Source organism: Euwallacea fornicatus, chromosome 2 (genome assembly GCF_040115645.1).
Source record: "Euwallacea fornicatus isolate EFF26 chromosome 2, ASM4011564v1, whole genome shotgun sequence".
Taxonomy (NCBI): domain Eukaryota; kingdom Metazoa; phylum Arthropoda; class Insecta; order Coleoptera; family Curculionidae; genus Euwallacea; species Euwallacea fornicatus.
The window spans coordinates 421,327-445,384 of NC_089542.1; the positions used below are offsets into that span (position 1 = coordinate 421,327).

The window sequence follows — 24,058 nt, forward strand, 5'->3', positions numbered from 1 at the left end:
CTCTTAGAATGTCCAAACTGGGCCGCCATTCGAATTCTTTTATTAGCTCCTTCGTCCTGTTTCTGCTATTTTCTGTGAAGTGTGTGCATGTTTTTAAACTGTGCCCCCACGTTTTATGTGTATATTATGATCTTTCATTTGATTAATTACTGAATATTAATCTCAATCATTAGAACTGAGACTTTTAAAATCAGCAAATTAAAGTAAGTAGCCTAACACCATATTGATGATACTAAAGTATGGAGCAGGTTTGGCAGGTTTTACAACATAGATTCCTTTGGGAGACAAATTCTAATGGTAGGATTACCAATGGTAATTACCGATGGTGATCCTACGTAACGACGCGGAACGGAGTCCGGTCCGCAGCGCGGCGTATTAAAGGCGGTTTTCTTCGTGTTAGATAAATTACTCTTTCTACAGGTGCATGTGGGTGACTTCAGTGAATTCGGCAAAATCGGCAACTGCAGATAAGTGAATGTAACGAAAATCGAAACTACGCGTTATAAGTCAACGAAACAGCGTTGCATATTGAGCCCGAATACGGGGAAGTGTCGAAAAACAGGCCCGTTCTGTTGGAAAATTTTCAAAGTCCCCAAAAAAGGTATTCTCGTTTCCGTGACAACAGTAATCACGATCTTCGTTCATTGAGGTTTCATTACAACAATTCAACAAAAAAGAGGAACCGACAATTACGAATTTTACACACAAGAACTATGGCCCCATTATTCCGCGGTAAGAAATCGCACATTCTACGTTGACTTCAGCTGAATACCACCCATCAGGAAACGATTCGGAAATAGGAATGTAATGGCCCGGTATCTTACATGCCGATATGAAACAATATCGTCGGTACAGAACGTGGCATCATCATACAATACAACGTCTCCATAGAAGTATTGCTTATTCACGATTCGAGCACCCATCCACAAGTATCGATCTCCCTGCTCTAAAGGGTAATTAAAAATTGGTTTGAAGGGATGAATTCTCAATCGTTTGAATTTTTTTTCAATATGCGTTTACCTGTTCCCAATTGAACCGATCTTCGCCGCAATGAAAATTTTGGTTTATCTTGACCCGCATGCATTTTCCGCACGAAATGAAAAATGAAATAGTTCCTCCTCTTGGCAGCCCTATCCGGGGACATACTGTATATTCATTGTTACCCCCTGGTATGATTTATTCATGGTGAAATTGTCACTTTAGGTAGTAGAAAAAGACTTAGGAGCGCATTCGTCACAGATCCAGAAACGAGGATGGAACATATTTATTTTCCGAATGATGAAAAGAGTCTTTCAACAAAGCAAACAAGCTGTGAAGGGGCTCTTTCAATGCCCGAACAGTAGTATATGGGGATACGTAATAAAAGTGTCAATTTGATGGGGGCCTGTCTACAGATTCTGATAGAAGGATAAAAAGTACAGTTCAAGAGGCTCTTCGGTGTCAACACACATTTCAGGATAGAAATAAGTCACTTAGTCGACGATTTTTGACGAGGGAAGATGCAGAAAATTGACTTTCATTTGCGCCGATATTCAGGCAACGGCTTCAAGGCCTATACGTTTAGACATGATTACTGCTCAGGGTATCCAATTTGCTTTCTTTGCCTCAGCTAAACTATCAGATCCGTGTTAAACTCCCAGAACGAATGATAAACCGTAATATCCCTTTATCTTAATAAGCTTTTCCTAACATGGCTAAATAAGCCAATTTAGCAGCTTTATAAAGTTAATCAATACGAACAGCGTAATAAGACGCAGCGGAGGGAGCAGAAAGAATTTCTCATTAAGACTTAAGAGCAGCGGCACCCCATCTCACCCTAATACATTCCGACATCTACTTAGGGTAGATAAAGACACCCCAAGCCATTCTACGCTCTACGGTCCCCGTGCATAACGAACTAGGGGCGGAGCCACCAATCACCGCTCGTTTTCCGCATGACCAACCAGATTTCTGATCGACCACGCCCGCTTTCATCCCAGCTTTAAAACTCTGAATATCACAATTTTGGTGTTTATTGGTGAAGAGGTGAAGACAAGACACGAGTGCAGTGGCTGTGATACTGTTGACGGGCTTTAGCGCTGGACGTTCACCCTGAATATATCAATAGCAATTTTATTTTAAAAATCTTGTGTTAGTGACTTTAAATGGTGTTGTATTGCAGTGAAAGATGAACGACGGATACAAAATGTTCGGAAATCACGAACAACCGGTAGTTTTGGACATTATACCGCCTCACTATGTGAGTGGAGATCATAAGGGACCACCAAGTCCACCGCGGTCTCCGAGGACACCTCCTAGTAATTTTAGAGCGTCGGGTAAGTCCTGGAATATTCCAGAATCTTCTACGCCTTATATTTTTTGGTTGACATGTTGTTTCGTAATTTTGGTGGAATACGCAGGGATGTTGTGACACCCTAAATGTGATTCTGCTTAGTGATTTTTCAAATTTAGTTCAAATCGGCGCGATCTTCACGTTAACCTTCTTGATCCATAAATTTTATCAGAATTCATCACCGTGTAAATCGATTCTCAGATAATTAGGATTTAAGTTCTGCAAGATTAGCAGGAACAAGACCTCTTCCGTTTCCATCTTCTGAAATATTCGCCCAGACCGAGGGCCGAGTTTTTGTTTGTCTTGGAAGTTGGAATCCCTGAATCATTTCCTTTACGGCCATGGACGAGAAACACATATTAGGCAGTTTTAAATTTTTAAATTCTCTATTGCTTTCCAGGTAATTTCGTCATTATTGACTCTGATCTGTCCCCTGTCATGAAGTTGCAATTAGTTTAGAGAGATTCAGACTTAGAACTTCATAATGATTTCTTATGAGATTGGTCTATTGGTTTTTGTCACAGATATTTTCACACTTGCTATCTACTTACTATCTTACTGGTTACTTCTTACGTGACTGCTTACTGTTTACTTACAATTCACTATGTAAAATAATAATGTAAACTGAATCTTTGCAGAAGGGTGCAAGTTATGTTCACCCACACAATCATGTTCTATATCCTTGGACAAGAGATCCAGGCTATCGGGTTTAGTAAAAATTCCTTGTTCTAAGTACCAGTTTGGTTCTAAAATAATTGCACGAATTCTATTAATTGGAATTCCACGAATTTTGTGAAATTATGAAGAAGTAGTTCCAATTAGTCACTAGAAATGATCATCTCCTACATTTACAAAAAAATATTCATATTAAGCAGGCGAAACTCAGACGTTCAGTAGAGAAGTAGTCAACAACGCAGTTTGCTACTTGACCTTCCTTGATCTTCAAAAAACAACGTTTTGCTGTCCGTGCGATAATCGACTTGTTTCTTCCCTTGCTTCACTATTACTCTGAAGTCGATGCACATACCTCAAGGTCTTTAATGGAAGCGAATTAAGCAATTTGTGCCAGTCTTCGACCTTCTACTTTACCAAATGTCTGTCTTTTGTTTCAAATTTTTGAAGTTCATTTCGCACTAACGACATACCTCGTATGGTAGAAATCCACACGGAAAGAAATAACCGTAATGTTTGCACCTATTCCCTTCAAGCCTTCTAAGGACCTTTAGTATCTAAACCAACGCCACTTAGGCCTTATTAGGTGTCTCTAAGCAAAACCCACTCTTGGCACGTTTGGCGCAAACAATCCCTAAAATTACTCAAGTGAGACGGAAGTTTGTCGCCCGGCTTCCGAATTGGTTCCTCTCAAAAAGTGGTTTCTGTCTGTTAAGTTGTTAACATCCACTTGAACCAGTCTAGACCCTCTTCCTCTTCTACAGATCCTGCTTTTAAAAGCGTCGCTAATTGCTTATTAGCCACTCATATTAATACTTTAAAGCTCACTTATATCTGGGAACAGCGCCAGCTTTGAAGCATCTTAATAGCCTTAGATAATTAGGTTACTAGTGAAGATGTGCTTTTCCAAGTTTGATAAATTTGTTTCAGAATCTTCCAGTCCGACGGATAACAATAAGCTTCTTTCTTCCCCCCAAAGCGATCCAAACATCCGACGGTATCGGACGGCTTTCACCAGAGAGCAGTTAGCCAGACTGGAAAAGGAATTTTACAAAGAAAATTATGTTTCCAGGCCCAGACGAGTGGAACTAGCTGCACAACTAAACTTACCTGAAAGCACCATAAAGGTACGTGTGCTTTTTTGGAATGGGGAATATAATGGGGAATATTGCACTTAAAGAGCGAAACGGATTGACGTAGACGTTGCTCGGACAGTCGATAAGTGCTGTCCCGCGGACGAAGACAGGTTATTAATCAGTAATTGACTTTCACTTCTGTTAATTCTCTATTATCGGTCGGATCTGAAAAATATTTCTTCCCTCACCCTCCTTCACACGCGAAATTCTTAGACTCAAACGTCTTCTATTGTTGCGCAGAATAATCCTCCAAAGTTGATCCCACGGTTCTGGATTGCTCTCTCTAATCTCTATAAACAATGCTAAACGTGCTTTAACCACTTGGGGTCGGGTCGGGCCTCGACACCTCAAATCTGAACGGAATCGGGCCAGGAACGTGAAGTAGCAATTTAAATTACACATAAGAATTTATCCTGCTCAAAGGCTGTTCCTCATAAAGGCGCGTGAATTCCGGCCATGATCTCTGTAAAAATGCCGTAGTTTCTACCGCATCTATTGGCCTGGAGCCGGATCTGATTTGCATGTGCAAAATGGTCGTTTCGATTCTGTTGATCTTCCGATCAACTTCAGCTCGAATGAATTAGCCAAATTTGAGGAATACGCGGAGCATTGGATGGAGCATCGCGCTTCATCGTTCAGTTCAACTACCGGATTCGTTCGTTTTTCGTTACGGTTCATCCCTTTAAATTCGAAAAAGATCGTAACGTATCAACCGCGCATGTCGAGCATTAAGTTCCTCCATTCGTCATATCTCCTCAAATTCCTCTTCTCGTTCATTTTACCCACATAACGTGTGAACGTTGCTGCGACTCATTCAAGATTTTATGTAGAAATTTGACGTTTGAATAGCGCCCAATGCCCCGCTGATTGACGATTGCGATGCCAATAAGAGATCGCCTCAAGCGACCAACCCCACACCATAGGCGGCACTCTTGTGAAACCACTTCCGCCCATTTACAATCATATAGGTTTCATTTAAGTCGTATTAACCGGTGGCTGGCAATTAACACATTTGCTGGCCAAATAAACGGCTAATAGAGCTTTTAAGAACATCTGAACATGCCGCACTTATAAATGACCGCTGATAGCCGCCGAATAGCCGGAGCTATCGTATTATAATGTTCACTTGGAAACGTTCTTCGGGCCTAATGGACGATAAGTTGGGTATCATGTGTTTTACGACGTGCTAACCATGCGAGAAAGATCAAGGCAATAAAGCCGGTATTGGCTACTAAGACGTACCATTGTTCGTTCTTTGTATAAATAATTAACTTTAATGTTCATTTCGTCAATGGAATCTCGTATTTCTCGATTCTCTTAAAAGCAATTTTAATTAGCAGATTAGCTACTTTTCTGAATAAACTACCATCTAAGGAAACGCGTCTTTTGTTCCAGGTGTGGTTCCAAAATCGGCGGATGAAGGACAAGAGGCAGAGAATGGCCATTGCCTGGCCCTACGCGGCCGTGTACAGCGACCCCATATTCGCCGCCTCGTTACTACAGGCGGCAGCCTCCACGGTTCATTATCCACCGACTATGTACCCCCCACACTACCCCCCTAGATACGCGCCTTATAGTCACCACCCTTTTGGAGTTCACTCTGCCAGTACTCCCCTGTCGACGCCCAGTCTTCTTCCCCATCCTGGCTTCAATTCACCTGCAACGAGCCAAAGCCAACTCCCCCAGGGATTGAATATCAACCTAAACTTTGGAGACGTGCCCCCTTATCAGCAAATGCATCAGAAAATTTCCCCAACTGGTTCCCACCGTTCAGAATTGAGTTTGAGCCCTCCAGTTCACGACAATTTGCTGATGCAGACCACGAAGATGGCTTTGCAAAGTCAAATTCACGAGAAGCCTAAGCTGTTCCAGCCCTACAAGACGGAGTCTTAAAGCGGGGACGCGAACCGAAAAGAACCTTTAGATAGATGAATATAGGAAAGTTCTTTCGCACAAGACTTTCAACTAGAAAACTACATTAGCAAGAAATCCGTGTTAACTAATGGCCGAGTTATTACGTATTCCCTGCGAATCACGGTTAACTAAAGCTAATTTTGATCTGAGCAGGAGGAAGAATATAGAGGGAAGGTTTGAGTTATGATGAGATGGTGGGGCCTCTCTCTTCTATCCTCAAGAAATGCGAATGGGACTGTTAGGGACGGGTTGAGCAGCGATTGTTCTGCTGCTCAGTAGTGCGAGTGATAGCGGAATCCAGCCGATTTCACGATGGCCAGTTTCGTGCTACATTCTAACCTCCAAAGGCTAGGAAAACCAAATATCTATGTGTTACGATTGTGTTGATTTAGAGTACAAAGCCGTTAAATCTTTCCAAAAATGTGCTAATTAATTTCTCATTTTTCAATTCCGTTTTCGCCTTTTAGCATTGGCCTTCTTGGCGCTTTCGCTTATTATTTTTCTTACAGGTAAGTTCTGTGTAATGTACAAAGTGATTCGCAATGAGTTGGATGCAACGGGTACGTGTTAGAGGGACATCGAAACATTTTTCATACCCACGATTGCTCGGGCCTCAACCTCAGAACATGTGTTTATAGTTAGGAAGCACTCAGTATTTCAGCAATGCCTTAACGCACGACGACCAAACTTCGAAGCGCGCGTTTTCCTCATTTAACTTAAAGCGATTGGCGGCGTGAAAAGGGGGCCTTAAGGGTGGGCCACCGTTAAAAGTTCATGATTTTTCCCACCGTCGAGTTGCAATTAAGGCCTGTCGGTTTGCAGCTACGGATGTGCGTTCTTTATCGATTTTCCGAGAAACGTTTCTGAGAAAACTGCGATTTTCGTGAAAGCGGCCAGAACCGATTAAATCGAACGAAACCCACAGTCGGGCGCATTAAGGGCGTGTCCAAGCCAGTCGAGAGAGTTCCGTGAGAGGTACTCTCCGTCAATGTTGTGATTTGGGATAGTTCCGCGGACAAGGACAAAACAATGTCGCTCGATTAAATTTATTAATTCGATTCAATGCAAAATTAAGACTGAAGATGTTAAGTGACTCATAGAATGTGAAGGATTGTTCATTTTCAGAAAATAACTCTTTTTTCAAAATTTACTTGTTAAGACATTGCTCAAATTCAAAATATTTCAGGATTTTTTCAGAATTTTCTTCAGTTCTGTATCCACTTCGTTGTGATACCTAGCACATATCATTTCTGACGACTTACTATTTTATTTTATTTTTACTCATATTTTCACGTTGTTGGTGCTAGTCGTTCTACGTTAATTGTATGGTTAACTTAGTTATTGTATCTAATGTTTAAGTTAGTAAGTTCGAACGGTTAAGTTCACGAATTGTATATATAAATTATGCAACATAGACTAATGCATGATTATGTAATATGATCACGAATTGAACACTACTAATCAAATTATATTGAAAACGTAAAGTTTTATTGGTAATTATACGACGATTATACAACCGATTCACCGTTTTATTTCTCACCTCCCGGGGCGAGTTCCTTGCTCGAGGAACTCGGGGCTCTGGCGATTCATTTCGTCGATCTTCGCAAGGAAGTCTTATGGAAATTTAACTTAAAAAAATATCCTTAAAAAAATTACTAATAAATAGCTGTTTAATGTTAAAACCTGCGATTTTATTGCCTCCTAGCGTTCCATGAATGACGGTTCTGTCCCGAAATAACACCATTATATCACTTGTATCGTATCCTATTGCGGTCATCAAACATTTTTGTAAAATCACATTAAAAAACTCCTTTATCCGACGACCTAGTTGACGCGCGGTGTTGCCTTTTAATAAAATAATACTGGAAACCTGCTTGATCCCAGAACCTCTCCCCCTATCTCCTCAAAATCCGTAACGATGCATTATTTAATTCATGATCTTTTAATTATTTAAACTTTACGAGAAAACGTACTGTAACGAAAAAATGCTGAACGCCTCCCCGCCAAGGGGCAAATAACGCCCCTGGGCTGCCTAGCGACAGCGTCTACGCTTCGACTTACAGTGCAAACCCCAACTTCCTATAATATTAACTTTACTGCCGCCCTCGACACGCTAATTACAACATTTTCGTACATTTAAAATAGTTCCTGCTGATCTCACAATTTGAGAATTATCGTTATTCCACCCGCTCTCATTCCAACGCCCCTCCGCACCAATCGAGCGGTGTCCTAAAAGGGCTGGTGGCGAGGGACATTGTCCGCACATTTTGAAAGTGTCACGGTACCCCACAAAAAATGTCGAACTTAAGTGGACAATGAACTAAACACGTTGATATTTAATCTAAATGTCCAAGTTACGAGCGGAGCCCCGATGGGACAGAAGAGCTAGGCGCATCCATCGACCGAAGCTTGGAGATCATGGTCTTTTTGTAATTCTCCGATAATTCGGGCATCGATGTCTTTTTGACCGCCCAAGAGGGCCCTTTGCATACCTAAAATTCTTTGTTGGAGAATTTCGAGGTCCGTTACCGCTTGCTTTTGGAGCGGAGGACGTCCTCCTCCTTCTTTGGAGCGCATTTCTCGCTGAATCAAAGACCGACATATTTGAACGTATGCGCTCATCTAACAATTTGAAAGAACGAGGAAACTAAATTATTTCTGCCGATGATCTGTAGTGTTACTTGAGCTTGTTGAATGATAGGCAAAGTTAACGTGGCAACGCTGCTCCGGGAAACTCGTCTCTAGGATCGAGTGCGGTGAACCTGAAGCGATGGCACCAGTGAAGATTTTCAAAATTGTGAAAATTTTGAAATCGCAATTGTCTTTTAAGCACCTTTAAAGTCGCGTGGCTCTGTCGGAACGGTATTTGATTTTTTTTCAAAGTCGGATATGAAAATTCAAGAGGCAGGATATACATATATATATAAATAACCTTCGGCAGAGGTCAGAGGCGTACCTCAAGTTCCCACACAAATAACTAGGGATTTTTGACTGTTTCATAACAGAAACATTTTTTTTCTGTTAATTTCAGCTCTGAGAGACGAAACCGGTGACCTCTGATGAAGGTCACAGAAATCCAAATTTGCAGATTTAGACTCTATAGCGCGCCACTGCAACACCATAGAGTTGTTCGTAAATTATTGGTAGTAAATTTGGTACTATATTGATATTTGATGTCCACTTTTAGGTTGATTATGTTGATTTTTAATTGAAATCGACGTTAAATTCCAATTTAAATCGAAATTTAAATGCCGCAATCATCTGATAGAAGGACTTTAGATCCGCGAGCCAGTGCCACAGTAAATATGTAGAAGGTTATCTGGTTTATTTTAGTGCGATTTTTAATTTCAGCTCATTTATTGCACTAGAACAGTAATGCTAACGCTAAGTTACGACAATAACGGACGGGAAATAAATTCGTACTGAGCGTGCAGCTTCCCCGTTTCCGGCCCTACTCGGTGCGACGGTGAAATTTCCCAATTTCACATTTTTAACGGAAACATAGGAAAACCGACAATCGCGCGTGCGCAGAGATGCAAATGCCCCGGGCGCACGGTTCTTCTCAAGAAGACCACCAGATTTGAAAGAGGCTCTTCGCTACCGCCTGCGAGGAGTACACCACTTCTAAGTAACCTCAACAATTAGAGCTCGACCTTCAAGGCAACCCAACCAGACCAAATACTCGCAACTGGGAGCCATGGTTTACAATGGGTGTTTCGCTGTATAAACCACATTCTGGTCACTTTCGGGCAAATACTTGTCAAGCCATGGCTAATTTTACAGATGACCTGCATCCATTAAACATACTTCGTGGGCCATTAACGCCAATATCGAGCCGACGATTTGGAGAACTGGATGGTTTTGGTTTAATTTCTTTTATCAAGAGACAATAATGTGAACCATATAAATTTTTACGGTTACCCTAATTGAAAACACTAACAATGCACATGACCGATATTTCTTTGGCTGCTTAAGGCGCAAAAACCATAAATCTTAAATGGCCTCGATTTGGGTCAACTCCTTTTTACTTGGGATAATGATTATGACTGAAATCGGTTGGGGCATTCATCACAACTTCGGCCTAATTGAAGTTAAATGTTCGGGGAGCTGCAAACGGCACTAAAGCTCCGGAGTTTGTACGCCCGTAAATGGGTCCTTCGTCGCCCCAGATTTTTTACCTTTTTCGGCGGTTCTTGAGATATCGTTCGGATGGGGGTCTGTTTTTATGGGACAGGTAAACGGTGGCGCAATAACAACCGAATATCCCCAATTGAAACTCATAAAATGGGCCATTTAATCTATTTAGTTGTGGGTGAATGTGGCCGAATAAATCGCTCTAACCACCCCGCATCTGTCATCGGAAATTACCGGCCACCACTAAATTGTTATTGTGGCCACCGGACAGTGGTCAAACAATGGCAATTCTGAGCGGTAATCGCTTAATTACGTGTGATCTATTTCCGTTAACTGGACAATTAGAAATACCGAGTTTAATGGGTTTTGCCAGGTTTGAGCTCAGCTGCCCACGGAGGGCGTCCGTGTTGGCGAATTCCTCCCTAAAACAAAGCACTGCACCCGGATGGAGAAGGGGAGGGAAAATTGTATTATTAAAATTGAATAGAACTGAAAACAGAATAATGTAAAAGCCGACCCGATTCCCGTTGCTCCATAAATATTTCGTTCGGTCGCAAATAAGAATCAGGCGGCCTGGTGAAATCAAGGGTTGTCGGGGAGCAGTGTCATAGCAGTCTGATTTCCCAAAGGTCCTATAAACTTCGATTTAACAACATATTGAGATCCATGTCACAGGCCCAGCGAGGAGTACCAACTAAAATTTTCAGGTGTTGCGAATTTACGTCCCAGCATTCTGAACAGTAAGAATTATGGTGGAAAATTCGTCGGCTCACCGGGAGTTTCCCGGCACCCATGAAAAACGAATGAGCTCAGCTAAATTTGTAAGGCAATGTATTTATGGGTTTGCTGGGTGAAAGTGGGACAGTTTCGGTTCGTGTGAGATTTAAGTCGCATCGAGATTCAGTCGTTTGAACGACTCAAGGGCAAGAGCCCACCTATCAATAGGCGCGGGGCGCGAACGTCATAATGAGCGAAATTTCGTATCTATGATGCACAGGGTGTTGCGCGACATGCAGCGCCTGTGTTCTTCCGAGTAAAGAATGTCTTACCATCGTGCGTCCAATTCACCGTGATTGCAGGGTTGTTACCATGTCGAAACTTGTTTTTTTTTGCACAGGATGTTTGCTAAGCAAACCCTGTTCAGTGGTGCCATTTTGAATGATTTTCGCAGGTTTTTGCACCCTTCAATTACAATTCCTTAAATTACAATTAAAATTGACCCAAGCGCTTTTCAGCTAATTCGGCGATTTCCCCGGTTGCAGCCCTCGGCGTTTGGGAAACGCATCGATTCCGGGTAGATCTTTATGCGATTTTCTTTTCTCATATCTCAACCCGAGCAATGCTCCGTCAAACTTGCACGGATTGTTCCAGGAACACCCTGTGCACGTTGCAGCGTATATGTCGTTCCAATTTTGAAAAAATCTCGGGTCGCCGCGGAGCGCGGATTTTTTTGGCACTTGCGAAATTCTCGGGCAGCGTTCGAATGGTGAATATCCCGATATGACGTAGATGAATGTAGGTGTGCGTCAAAATAATTTAAAATGAATCATTATTGCTGTTTTGTCGGTTGTTAGGTCGGGCAAGCTGTTACTTGTCAAGTTCGCTTTGCGTTCAACCCTTTGCTCCGCGGTTAATAAATCGTTTTTGTAGAAAATTGTCTGAAAAGGGGCAAAATTTCTTAATTTGCCCCATTTTCGCTCGTGTTCGTCCACAAAAGGAATTCATTAGAAATGATGCATTTCATACGGCTTTGTCCCTGCGGCAGCTCCTCCCACTGGCTTCGATGTTTACAACACTATCAGCATGTGGTCCTCCCGAAAAAGAACATTAGTGTCTTGAAGAGACTGTTGAACTATAGATATGCAGCTCCTGTAACAAATTCGAACTGAATGTTTGACTTTTATTGACCAATATTTATCAACTGTGACAAAATGATTGAGTTGCACTTGGACCATCTCAACTCGCCGACACAATGAACTTCAGGCCATAAATCCATCGACAGGGTCCGAAATTTGAAACACAGCTTTATGCTGTTTTAGGCTTGAACGTGTGTTTAGGTGGACTCAATTTACCCCAAACTCGTCCGTTATGGCATCATTGTTTGGGCAATATAGAATTATGGAAAGTCGTAAAGCTAGTTTGGTAACTTGGTGTGAAGACGTTACAGAGGAATGTTTGACCAGAATCATTGCTACCGTTTCTCAGTATGAGTTTTCGTAAATTGCCCTTCATGAGGGGGTTCCTAATTTTTTAGGTTTGGATAAAGGCAGTGCTGTGCTATAAAAGCCATCACAGGGAAATGATCTTTCGTTGCATTGTTGGTTTATATAGCCCCAATAAACATTGGGGAGCATGCAGGCGGTCACGTAAGTCTGCGTACGCGCAGCAGACTCGCATCGTTTCATAGGCGGGATCATGGTCCAAAAAATATTTTTGAATATATCGGAACTCTCTCATAAGCGATCATTATTGGAAATTGAGAATTTGATTTCGACTAATAAGTAGGAAGACAAAAAATCGAATTTTCCTCTACGCTCACAAGAGCGAACAATAAAAATATCGAAAAGACGACGATTTTCTTTGGAATTTATGGATTTTTCTCGCAGAGATATGAACAAATGACGTTTGAATGTAGTGTAGAACTTTCAATGAAACGCACTAAATCGGATTTTGAATTTCTAGCATCACGGTGCGACGACAAACTGTAAAAAAAATTTGAGAACTAACAGTTTCGTTAAGAAACGAAGGAAAATCTTTCGTGAAAACTGCTAAGTTAGCTCGTTTTACATTCCGACAAAAACTTCAATTTAACAAATTCTACTAACGATGGGCCCCGATCTGGGCGCCCTAAAAGAATAAGACCGCGCGATATTCGGCCTATTGCCGGGATGGTCGGACTAAGCCCCAAAAATTAGTGCTCCGAAATCGGCTGATCACCTTCGCAGGGAAACTGGCAAACGAGTCAATGCTGAAACTATAAGAAACATTCCGAAACCAAAGGGATTCCATGGAAGGGTTGCTAGGAGAAAGCCCCTGATCTTCCAGCAAAGTAGAAGAAAACACCTAGAATTTCCGAACAATTATCGAGAAAAGGGCCTTGACCTTTGGAGTTCGGTCTTGTTTACCGTTGAAAGCAAGCACAACCTTTGTGGTTCCAATGGCAAAGGAAAAATGTGACGTTAAGCTAATGAAGACCTGAAGCCTTGCTACCCACAGTCAAATATGGCGGAGACAACGTAATGGCGTATGCGGTTCAGTGTCTGCAGCTGGCGTGGGAAATTTAGTTTCCGTTGAAGGTGCAATGGATCATCGGAAGTATTTCCGAACTTCGCGCGACAATCTATTGGCTTCAGTTCAACGTTCGGGATTGGGAAACCAACGGATATTCCAAGAAAAAACCATCCCGAACACTCCGCCTTGGTCGTCGAAGAATGGCTTCTTTACCACGTGCCCAAGCAACTTCATTCTCCTCCGCAGTCGTCAGACGTGAACCCTATCGAATACCTACGGGAGGAATTCTAGCGAAGGGTGCGAAATGCGACATTTCGGGGGAAGAATCGTTAAAAAGAGCGTTAACTTCGGCTTGGGGTGAATTGACACAGGAAATTTCGTTTCATCCGTGCCCAGGAGGTTGCGAGCAGTTGTAGACGCAGAAGGGGGACCAATAAAACATATATTTTTTTTTTCTAAGTATAACAAAATGTATCTACTGTACGTTCACTTATGTGAGGTCGGTAATTTTGATATTAATTTTCTTCTTCCGACCTATGAATCGAAACCCAAATTTTCGATCACCAATATTGATCATTTATGAGAAGGTTTCAGTAGATTTGAAGACATTTTTAGGATCACGATTTCAACCATGAAATAACGCGAATTTGCTGGGTCTGCGCATACTTGTGTGACTGACTGTACGTGTTAAACGGTCGGAAGTATACAAAAAAAGCGGTTTTTTGCTGCGACTAAAAGTAAACAAAACTGCATATTATACGTGTGGTACCACATACCTTCGGAATCGCAGCTAATTACTGCGAACCGGCGTAAACAATGCACCCGGTACGTGTATACGATTTTTTCCATCACTAGTCGCCATCGGAGAAATAAACATAAATGTGCATAATTGGAAAATATGGAAAAAAATCGTCCGGTTTTTCATAAACAGACCGCCTCGTCCCAATGACTTTCATGTAGAACTTCACAGAGCGTCATTAAGGTACGCGGTCAAGTTTCAAGGGGCGATTCCTTGAGCGACTCTAAGACGAAAGTTCTACATGAGCATAGTTCCAGTAATAGTTCGACTTAAACGTACAGGGTGTCCTAATCATACATAACAAACCAAAAGGAGAATTAAGATTAATTATCAAACCGTATATTAAATTCACTTAACAGATGTCGACAGGCAATCCAGAAGGTCCAGTCTTCGGGATGCAGGGTTGTGTGCCGGCTCTATAGATAACTACGTTATCATCCGTAGGGGTTCAACAATAGAGAAAGCGTGACAAATTGTTTGTATTCCCTATCGCATTAATCCGAGGCAGTCAACAATGTAATAGGTCCGAGATTAGATCGGATTAACTTGGGTCAAACTGTTATTGCCCCGCCTGAGCGATGGGTTTCTAGGAAAATGAGCATGGGCGAGAGACGGATGGGCCATTAATATCGCTGGTGAATCTAAGGAATAATATGATCGATACTTCTGACGAACAAATTCTCAGAGGAATCTATTACTTTATCGGAAACGAGGCTTCCGTCGTCCAGGGAGATATTGTTTCTTTCGAAGAACCGCGTGACGCTTCTGTTCCTAAGCCGGCCACCAATGGCCCCACGGAGTTCTTGCGAAGCGCTAAAAACGCTTCGTGAACCTACACGAAAATTATTGCGAATTTTAATCGACATGAACCTGATAATAAAAGTCTGACTCGAATCCCAGAATAACTTCTCACATCCAAACGGGGATTGCTGGAGCTGTGAAATTGTACATTTTTCCCGGTTAAAACTAAATGAGAATAACATTCACCCTTTACTATGGGCTCGGACGAAATCCCTTGTTAACGCTTCGGTGGCAAATCTGGCAACCTTTTTTTTGTAAAAAAATAGACCTTTGTAGGTACCCGGTCTGGCCATGTGACGATCGGGTTATGTGGAGTTCTTAGGCTTAGGAACGTCTATCTACCGAAGCTATCCCTCTTTCCATTGGGAGTTGCTGTTAACAGTATTTCAAACGGCGGCAGATCTCTCCATTATCCTAAAGCTAACCTTAATCCGTACATCTCCACTTTTTACGAATTTCAATTATCGCGTTTTCCCCATTTAGAATCACGTCCATTCCTTCTTTAAATTTATTCCTCTTCCTTTGCGATCTTTTTGGTTTTTCCTTGTTTCTTTGTCTACCCATTTGCCTCCATCTGACCAAAATGTCTCTTCAAAGTCTTCATTGCGTCTTCGTATCATAGAATTAGCATCTGCTCTTTTCCGATGTGCGTCTTCCTCTTTACACCTCATACATTGTCCTTCTTGCTCTGAGTTCTGGGCTACTCGTAGATACCCTGTTTGTCCTCATTGGTAACAGTTCTCCCTGCAATTTACTCCCTTATGTTAATTGACTGCCCGATCGTAGGGCCAGAATTTCCTTAATTTTTCTTATTCCAATCAGCACCCGAAGGCGTTTTCCTGAGATGATTGTTGTGACTGTCTGGTTCCTTTACAGTACCGTCTTGAGCCGCTTCTGATGCGGTCGTTTGATCGAGATCTCGGAAGCGTTAAATTTTCTTTAATCTTTCATTCCCTTTGTTCAATCTTACGGTTCCTTTTCTATTTGTTTTATTGGTGTGTTATTTTGAATTTCTCTAATGCCGGTGTTTTCTTCCTTCGTTCCCTATTAACTTTTTCCCACACTTTCCTGCTTTTCAATTACGCCTCCGTTTCTTGTGGTAACTATCATATCCTTCGCGTTTTTTTGCCCCAGTTGTTCTCAGTTCCAACGTTTCAATTGTCTTCGCACAAACTATTAGTTAGTAGTCGTCCGCATACGCACTGAGGCACCCCGCACGTTAACCTTAACCAACCTGAAACAAGAAATAATATCCTTGCGCTTTGTGTGTAATACCTTTCTGCTGGTAACAGACATTTCTTCATGGAAAAAAATCGTTTGGTACTGACCCCAACAAAACCAGAATGCATTTACCGCATCTTCAGGAACATTGTTAACGACCCGTAACAAAACTGTCGCATCTTTTGAAGTCATCACCTATTTCGAGTCGTTATTGAACTTTCCCGGGCAATAAAGCCCAAAAGACCTTGTGTAACAACTGAATTCATAAAAGGAGTAAAATATTTCGATTTTATAACATCAATCAGTAGCGTCTATACGAACGTTGTAAAGTTGCAGTCGTAAAACGAGGCATTGTAAAACTATAAACGGGCTTTTGATTGTTCGACGAAGGAGAGTAGAACTAATTTCTAAAAAGGCATATTGAGTCGTAAATCCATTGTCAAAAATGGTTCTGTCCAATTTATAACTTAATTTGTCAAAAATATGTATTTACCGATTCGCCCGCAATGGCTGCAAGTTAACCGTAAAATATAGTAATAAATACGCGATGTATGATTCGCCATAAACAGCAATCTGAGGTTGAAAAAGTCACGTTTTCGTCACTTCTCCTTGCAAGAGACGCGTCCGGGGACATGACGTTCACGTGCAACTGACGACCTGACGCGGCCCATTCTCATAATCGCCGGAATATGACCACGTAAATCACGTGAATATTGCGTTCGCAAGATCTGATTCGAAAACGTAGCTTTTACCATAATAGCAACTAGAGCTATGATTGTTTTTGGTCACGTAATGACTGAATAATTACGTTTCTTCGCCTTTGCGTCATGACGTCCGCTCGACGTTAAAACAATGCCGTAAACGCGGTGCGTGCGCAATCCTTTGGCCGCATGGAATCTGTATTTCAAAATGTCAAAAAAATGACATTGACAAATCACAAATGACGCGGCGATTTTTTTTGGTAAATGTTTAGCTTTTTGGTATCTTTATCGGCCGCACCTTGTACAATTTAGAAAATGGACGGGTGTTGGGAGCTGCATTTCACCCTGCGGCCAACAACTATTCCGCCATTGGCTGTCTTACGCGGAACACCCTGTAAATGGACGCCTGTGTGCTGACCTAATTAGAATGTCGTTTGCGTATGTTTATAGAGCTCATGCAGGCAATCCACCTGATGATATGTGCTTTAAAGGGTTGCTGCGCGTATTACAGATATCAACTTTTCATTTTTTTTTTTTTAATAAAAATAATTCAAAATAAATTAAAAACATTTTTTTTAATTGACAAAATTTGCCTTAACGCAGTTCCCTGCGTAAGGCCGGAATCCGATAAAAAGTAACAACACGACACGGGTGTTATTTACACCTTAATAAGGGCCCACCTCTAAACTAGAGGCTAAATTAACTGATCGGCCAGATTTATCGGGGAGGTAAATAACGGGCCATAAGTCTATCACGGCACGCTATTAACCATAGGACGTCGGCACGCAATAAACTAACCGAATTAAAATGGCGAATGAAGTTTATTAAAAACGTTGGCCCGCAATTGGCCCGTAAATTAGTGCGGATTTTCATTGGCAGTTTGCAGGGACAGAAGAAATAAACGACGCGGGGAAATTACTTTTTGGTTAATTTATTGGTCTATTACGTCCAGGTACATCAATTTATTGTTTAACATCTACCTGCAGGAACTCTTACGCTAAAAATTAGTATCTAGTGAGATTTTTGTTGGTTATTAGCGGATTTTGACGGTGAGCTGTTAAACTTCACCACCCTTAACAGACGGCAGGGGGTGGAGGTTCATTCGATGTGCGTGCCATGCGCGCTGCTCGTGCGCATAACCGCGAGATTTTCCCGTTATCGTGTCTCGTTACGCCCGAAAAAGTCAGATTTGCGCCAATTCTGACGCATTTCTTACTTTCATTTTAACCCGATGGGGTTGCATAATGCTATTTGAATGTTACGGGGAACACGTTAAGATTTTTGCCTCACCGACGCTTCAAAAAACGCCAAAGAACATGAGAATTATTCCCCAACACGGCACATTCCCAATAACAGAATATTCGCAAGAGTCTTCCTTGTCGAGCAGTTTGTGGCCATTATCAAAGTTGTCCTACAAATAGCGCATGTAGGGTAGTACGGAAGCTTGGCATTCCTTATGCAATGCTACATAGAGCACTCCGGTCACATGATCAGCACCCTTTCCGTGAACGTAAAGTTCTCTTCGCAATCCGTTTTCCACTCGCCGTTTCCATTACTAACATCAGTTCTCGGTTAATGCCTGGTCAAGGTTAATAGGAAACTGTTTACCCGCGCCCTACTCTATTTAAAATACATTCACGGGAGATAGTTCTCTCATTTTTTTAGGATTGGAGCTTAACCCTCATCAGGGAAATTTTCCTTCATTAGTAAGACGCCCAGCTTGGTTTCAGTTGGATGGATATCTCAGTGGTGACTACGTAGCTGAATGAAAATTATCCGAGAAAATGGATTGAACGTTCAGGTCTCATAAAGTGGCCGCCGCACAGGCCAGATTTAACACTCCTGAGTTGATACGTTTGGGGTTACTTCACAGCTGAAGACTATTCTCGATATATCTATTTACCTATGATCTATGTATTTATAGATTTTAGAGAGGAATTAGTAGTGAAGATACAGCAAGCTTGTTAATCGATCAAGCGGTTGAGTCGTCGAAGTGAACCGTGTATTCGAAAAGAGAGGCGTTTTGAACACTTTATGTGATAGTAATACCGAATGATGATAATGCCAATCAACTAATTTTTAATTTTATGGTTATTGTTTTGATTGGTCGTGGTCTTGTATAAAAAACAATATTTGATTGGTCCAATTGCATCTTAATTGCATGGCCAAGTAGCGATGCAATTAGATAGCATTTCCTCTAACTAAAAAGAAATATTACTTGGTTTTTTACTCTAAAGGGCGATACTGTAAAAATTTTTACATTCAAGAGGAGCATGGGCAACGAACTATAAGAAAGGGCCATTTGTGATTTTAAACACTCTTAATTTAGTTATCTGGCAGCATCAAAACAGTGTAAGTGCTCTCCTGATGTGTAAATTTTATCGTCTTTCAAATGGTGCGTCTAAGTTTTTGCTACGAAGAATTGGAGAGTTTCAATTTTAGTAAACATGCAAGAACGTCATTAAAAATCATGAAAAAAAATCAAAACTGAATATTTCTTAAATCGTTGAAAATCAAATTTTTTCCTACGTTTGTTTTTTGTAAATTACCTGTATGATAAGTCTCTTTCTCTCCTCATTGAACACCCTGTACGACCACATAATTGCGACGCGCCGCTGCTTCTAAGGGCTCGTAAACGAACCTTGAGTCAAGGTTACTTCAAGGATTAACAAAGCCACTTCGTCAAAAGACAAAACGGGATATATGGTCTATTAGTTGATAACTTCTTTTTAACCTGATCATTGTTCCACTTAGGCCAAATCCTCTGTATTCGTATTGAATCTTCCGTACGTTATGTTACAAATTAGATCCAACAATGGAACAAAACTTTAAGCGTGCCATACTTAAATCTTCAATGTTCAACAACATTATTCAAGCATTGAAACACCGCTCCCTGCAGAGCAGCTCATGAACACTCCTTAACTGTTCGCATTGTTTCGATTTGGGTGAAGGTCTTGAGGGTACAAAGATGGTACCTGGTAGCTCAAACCCTCTACTTATGTACGCCCTAATTCGTCCAATTAAAGAGCAATTTTCGAGGAAAATACATATGTATATCGAAAGATTTGCAGAAAAGACATAGGGGCAACTGTTTAACTCATTTTCCTCCCTTAATAGACACAAGAACTATAAAACAAAATCAGAAAATATGATCAAATCGCTTATAATAAGAAATCGCGGATGCGAATGGGCCTTTTCGAGCATATTGCCGTTTTATTGCCTGGTATCAATATAATAAAGGGAGATAAGCCCTGTCAAATTGGGCAGATACCCTTGCGCCAAGGGGATAAATGTATGACTATTACCATACAGGAGCTGTATTGTCACAACAAAAGGGATTACATAACTAGATTCGTTCCACACATATGAATGGGATTATGATTTTATATCGGATTAGATTTTAATAGTCTACTTACACATGTTGCAGTCAAGAAAAAGGGTTGATTTGCTTATTGTTTTGAATGGGCATGGGGTGGACTTTAATGTCCCGTGAAATTTATTACATACAAACAATTTGGTCCGAAGGTTCTAGATCAATTAAGTTTTTTAGAACTCCCAAATAGCTGAATATACAGGGTAAGAAATTATAGCAATTGAGCTAAACTCGCCTTATATGAAAGTAGCTCGTTCCGCAGGGTGTTAAAGTGATTTTTTGCAATTCCGTAAATTGAGAATGAATTTCACACTTTTTCATTTATAGACCTGACATTGCTCCTCGGGAGGGGGTTTTCCGCAGGTTTTCATGATCAATTAAAATTCCTAAGGAGATTTCATCGATTGTCGAGACTGGAAGGACAAAAATGATCACTGTGGATCAAGAAAGGAAAGTCTTGGGCCGAATACTTGAGGATCCAGAAACTAGCGTCCAGCCTCAAAACCATGTTTGTGGTTTATGCAAGATAGCACTCCTGTTCATTGCCCTACAATCGCAAGTAAATTATTAAATCTGAATTTTCCGCGTGGATAAATTGCTCGAGATGATAAACGTTTGTGGCCACCGCGCAGTCCCGACTTGAATCCCTCAGATTTCTTTTTTTATTTAGTTAAGTCATTGGCATACAAATCAGTACTTATGAGCAGGAAGGAGTTATGGGATACTATTCAAAAAAGTGTAAATACAATGAAAAACAATACTTAAACACAAGTACGGCTAAATTTCCATTTAACACATTTGGCAAATACCCCCAACAGTTGGTGGGGTTATCTAAAACATATCTTCGATATTTCAACTCCTACTTGAGGCTTTTATTTTAATGCTCACCCTATATAAGTTTAACTGGCAATACAAATTTTTATGTTTACAACTAGAGATTTACAAGCAATTCTGCAGATGCGGGCCATTTTCAATAAAAACTCCTAATGAATGTTTCTAGGGAGCCGTTTCTCTCAGACTTCTCATAACGCCTGTTACTCTAGTTATAATAATTATGTTATGTCTTTGTTGTTGTGACGCGCAGAATGCAAGAATTGTACAACTGTTAATAAGCCGTGAGAATTGGTGACTCTGACGTGATCTTAAAGGTGCGATTATTAGCTGTTTAAAAGGAGTTAGAAATTGCACGAGAAACTCGAAAAAAAGTTATTAAAACGTTTAAAGGCCAGCAAGGACGTGAAAACCAGACAATTGCTGGAAGCGCAAGCAATAGGTGTTCAGGAGTCTAGCGAGAGCAAAATACGTCAACATTGTCAAGAATGCAGACAATTCCCGTTATTTGATTGGTCTGTCATGTATTATTTCATTCAAATTTTAGCTAAAAAAATTCTCTTAAATATGCCGATTTAACTGAATTTCACCCGCGAACATAGAGAAATTTTACGTGTAACTGCCATACCACGTTGGTCTACCGGTTCCCGTCCGATCACCGAAGTCAAGCGACGTCGGGCGTGGTTAGTACCTGGATGGGTGACCGCCTGGGAACACCACGTGCAGTTGCATTTCTTTTTGTTTTGTTTTTTTTTTTTATTTAATTTATTCCCATTTTTCATTTAACAATATACTCTATCAACTGCACGAAACCTCAAATTATTTATCTATATTTACAACAAAAGCTCTCTAGTTGTCAAGGTAGAGAATAGAGAATGTTACAAAATGTTGTATTTGTGGTGTGATTTTTGTGTGTTGAGTTTCTTAGGCATAACTCGAGTTTCAACCACGATCTGGCCGCACCCCGCGGTACCTCCGCAGTTACCCACAGACTTACTGCCTCATCGCTAAACCAGTCATGATTTCAAATGGGAATTTCTCGTGATGGTCACACCTCGGACTACTTCCAAAACACCATCCAAGCTTAAAAGCCAGCAGAATTTTGGATTGCCTTACTCAAGTTACTTTCAAAGGTGAGGTAATTGGGTGTGAAGGACCCAGTAGATAATAAGCGGGTCCTCATCATATTATAAGCTGCTCGAGAAATATCCGGAAATTACTGGGTCGGATTGAGTACTCAAAAGCCACTTCCATCCTATTAAACGCCACATAATTAGGCTCCTCGCTTCGGACAAGCTGAAAGCAGCGAAGAAGTAATTCGAAGTTATGGTGTAGTTAAGCCGTCAAAAACTTCAAGGGCATCGCCATATCATAAACTGAATATTGACCATCTACACCAACAGATTTAAGTACATTAGCTTTTTTCACACATCTTTGGAAACTACAGACATCTTTAAGTTGATAATTTACATACAATGTAAAACGCCCTAAAACGGCTTTACACACTGCAGACACCTTTAAGTTCGGCACTCGCGCAATGCATTATAGTTCAATGCCGTAGAGAGCTTGTCCCTACAGACGTTAGAAAAAGTTCTTATGGAGGAGTTTTGGAAAAGGACCTTATAAAACTCTTAACCCTATGGATGTTGGAAAATTGTCCCCTACACCGATGGATCTCTTCGTGCAAGCGACGACGATCTTAAATATTTTTGGAAACTGCAAAGGGCTGTAACTTTGCAGCTGGCTACAGTAAGAGGCTGTAGCATAGTGGAATCGAGAAACGTCATGATTTTAGATTTGATGTTAGAAAACCGTTTTGTGGCGGAAATTTTAGCACTAGAACCGGAACGCTCAGGCCGGTGACTTTCTACATGATAATTTCTTCAATCTCCAATCCTCAATCTTAAAACACCTTTTGGAACCGCAGGTACGATAAATATGCGGATTTTTTCCATTTTGCATGTGATCCTGAATTAAGTTAACACTTGGGGACATCGCGAAGTAAATAAGGGATACGTTAACGTGAAAAGTAAAACAACAATAGTAGGGATAGCGATAAAATAAAAATATAAAGTGAAGAGTACAGTCGAAGGCAGGAAAACCACTAGGATTTGAAGAATAAACAATGGACGGAAAACTCCCTTACTTTTCCATTTTTATCCTTGCCGTCCCGGACCAAGTTCGCATGTTCGAAAGGTCTTCATACGAAAACCAAACCCAATTTAAACCAGGTTTCTAAATTTTCGGGAACAAGGCAATTATAAACTCAATTATTTCTTGGCGGTTCTCTGGAGCGATGAGCATACTTATTAATAACTGACGGCGAAGTTCCCGGAAGCGTTTCAGCAAAATTTATGAAACGAATCAGTCTAAGCGGGGCTGCCTCACTATCATGGCTGATAATGGAGCCGGAGTATTTTTATCGTTCCATCCTCGTCTCTCATTGGCCGGAGTGATGAGGCTGGCCGACGCTGATTGGCCCGAGAAAATTGGTCCAGGAAACGTAATTTCGACTGGGGAAATCCTGGAGCGAGGGCCGTTCGCTGGAACTTGCCCGCATGAATATTTTAGCCTTCCGGCCTCGTTATAGCCGGGAAGCGGAGATTATACCCGAAGATTCAAGGTTCAATTTTATAGGTTTAATTGATATTCCATAAAAGCTGAAAATACCATTTGAGAGCCAACGTCAACGGCTGAGGCTGTTCTGAGGGTTCGGTGCAATGCAAACGACGCGGTGTTGATCGTTTAAGGAGAATCCTTGACAAACCAACAAAGTTCGACGCGAAATTCGAAATTCCATGAGTTTTAGAAGTTAAAAGTTCAGCCATTAAAATTGAAAATTACATTTCCGAGCTTCCGGACTCGATCAAGGGCAACGATGTCCCATCGAACACATTTCCAGATACGATAGCA

At 41.2% G+C, this 24,058-nt stretch overlaps 1 protein-coding gene and 1 non-coding gene across 2 annotated transcripts; both read left to right on the forward strand.

Annotated features, from left to right (window-relative positions):
* Window positions 1–9: 9 nt before the first annotated feature.
* On the forward strand, window positions 10–7,572 carry eve (even skipped). Its single transcript, XM_066301600.1, has 4 exons — window positions 10–203; window positions 2,162–2,315; window positions 3,935–4,131; window positions 5,536–7,572. Exons 2-4 carry the CDS (start codon window positions 2,168–2,170, stop codon window positions 6,031–6,033), a joined length of 843 nt encoding a protein of 280 aa, XP_066157697.1. The 5' UTR covers window positions 10–203; window positions 2,162–2,167; the 3' UTR covers window positions 6,034–7,572.
* A 14,187-nt stretch (window positions 7,573–21,759) lies between these two features.
* On the forward strand, window positions 21,760–21,877 carry LOC136350262 (5S ribosomal RNA). Its single transcript, XR_010734118.1, has one exon. It is a non-coding gene; the product is annotated as a 5S ribosomal RNA (ribosomal RNA).
* The last annotated feature ends 2,181 nt before the right edge of the window (window positions 21,878–24,058 follow it).

What these genes read in the sequence shown, in the direction of transcription:
- eve (XM_066301600.1), top strand. Translation starts at nt 2,168, where the DNA reads ATGAACGACGGATACAAAATGTTCGGAAATCACGAACAACCGGTAGTT. An exon ending in TAGTAATTTTAGAGCGTCGG is followed by an intron (nt 2,316 to 3,934) that starts GTAAGTCCTGGA and finishes AATTTGTTTCAG; the next exon opens with AATCTTCCAGTCCGACGGAT. An exon ending in TACCTGAAAGCACCATAAAG is followed by an intron (nt 4,132 to 5,535) that starts GTACGTGTGCTT and finishes CTTTTGTTCCAG; the next exon opens with GTGTGGTTCCAAAATCGGCG.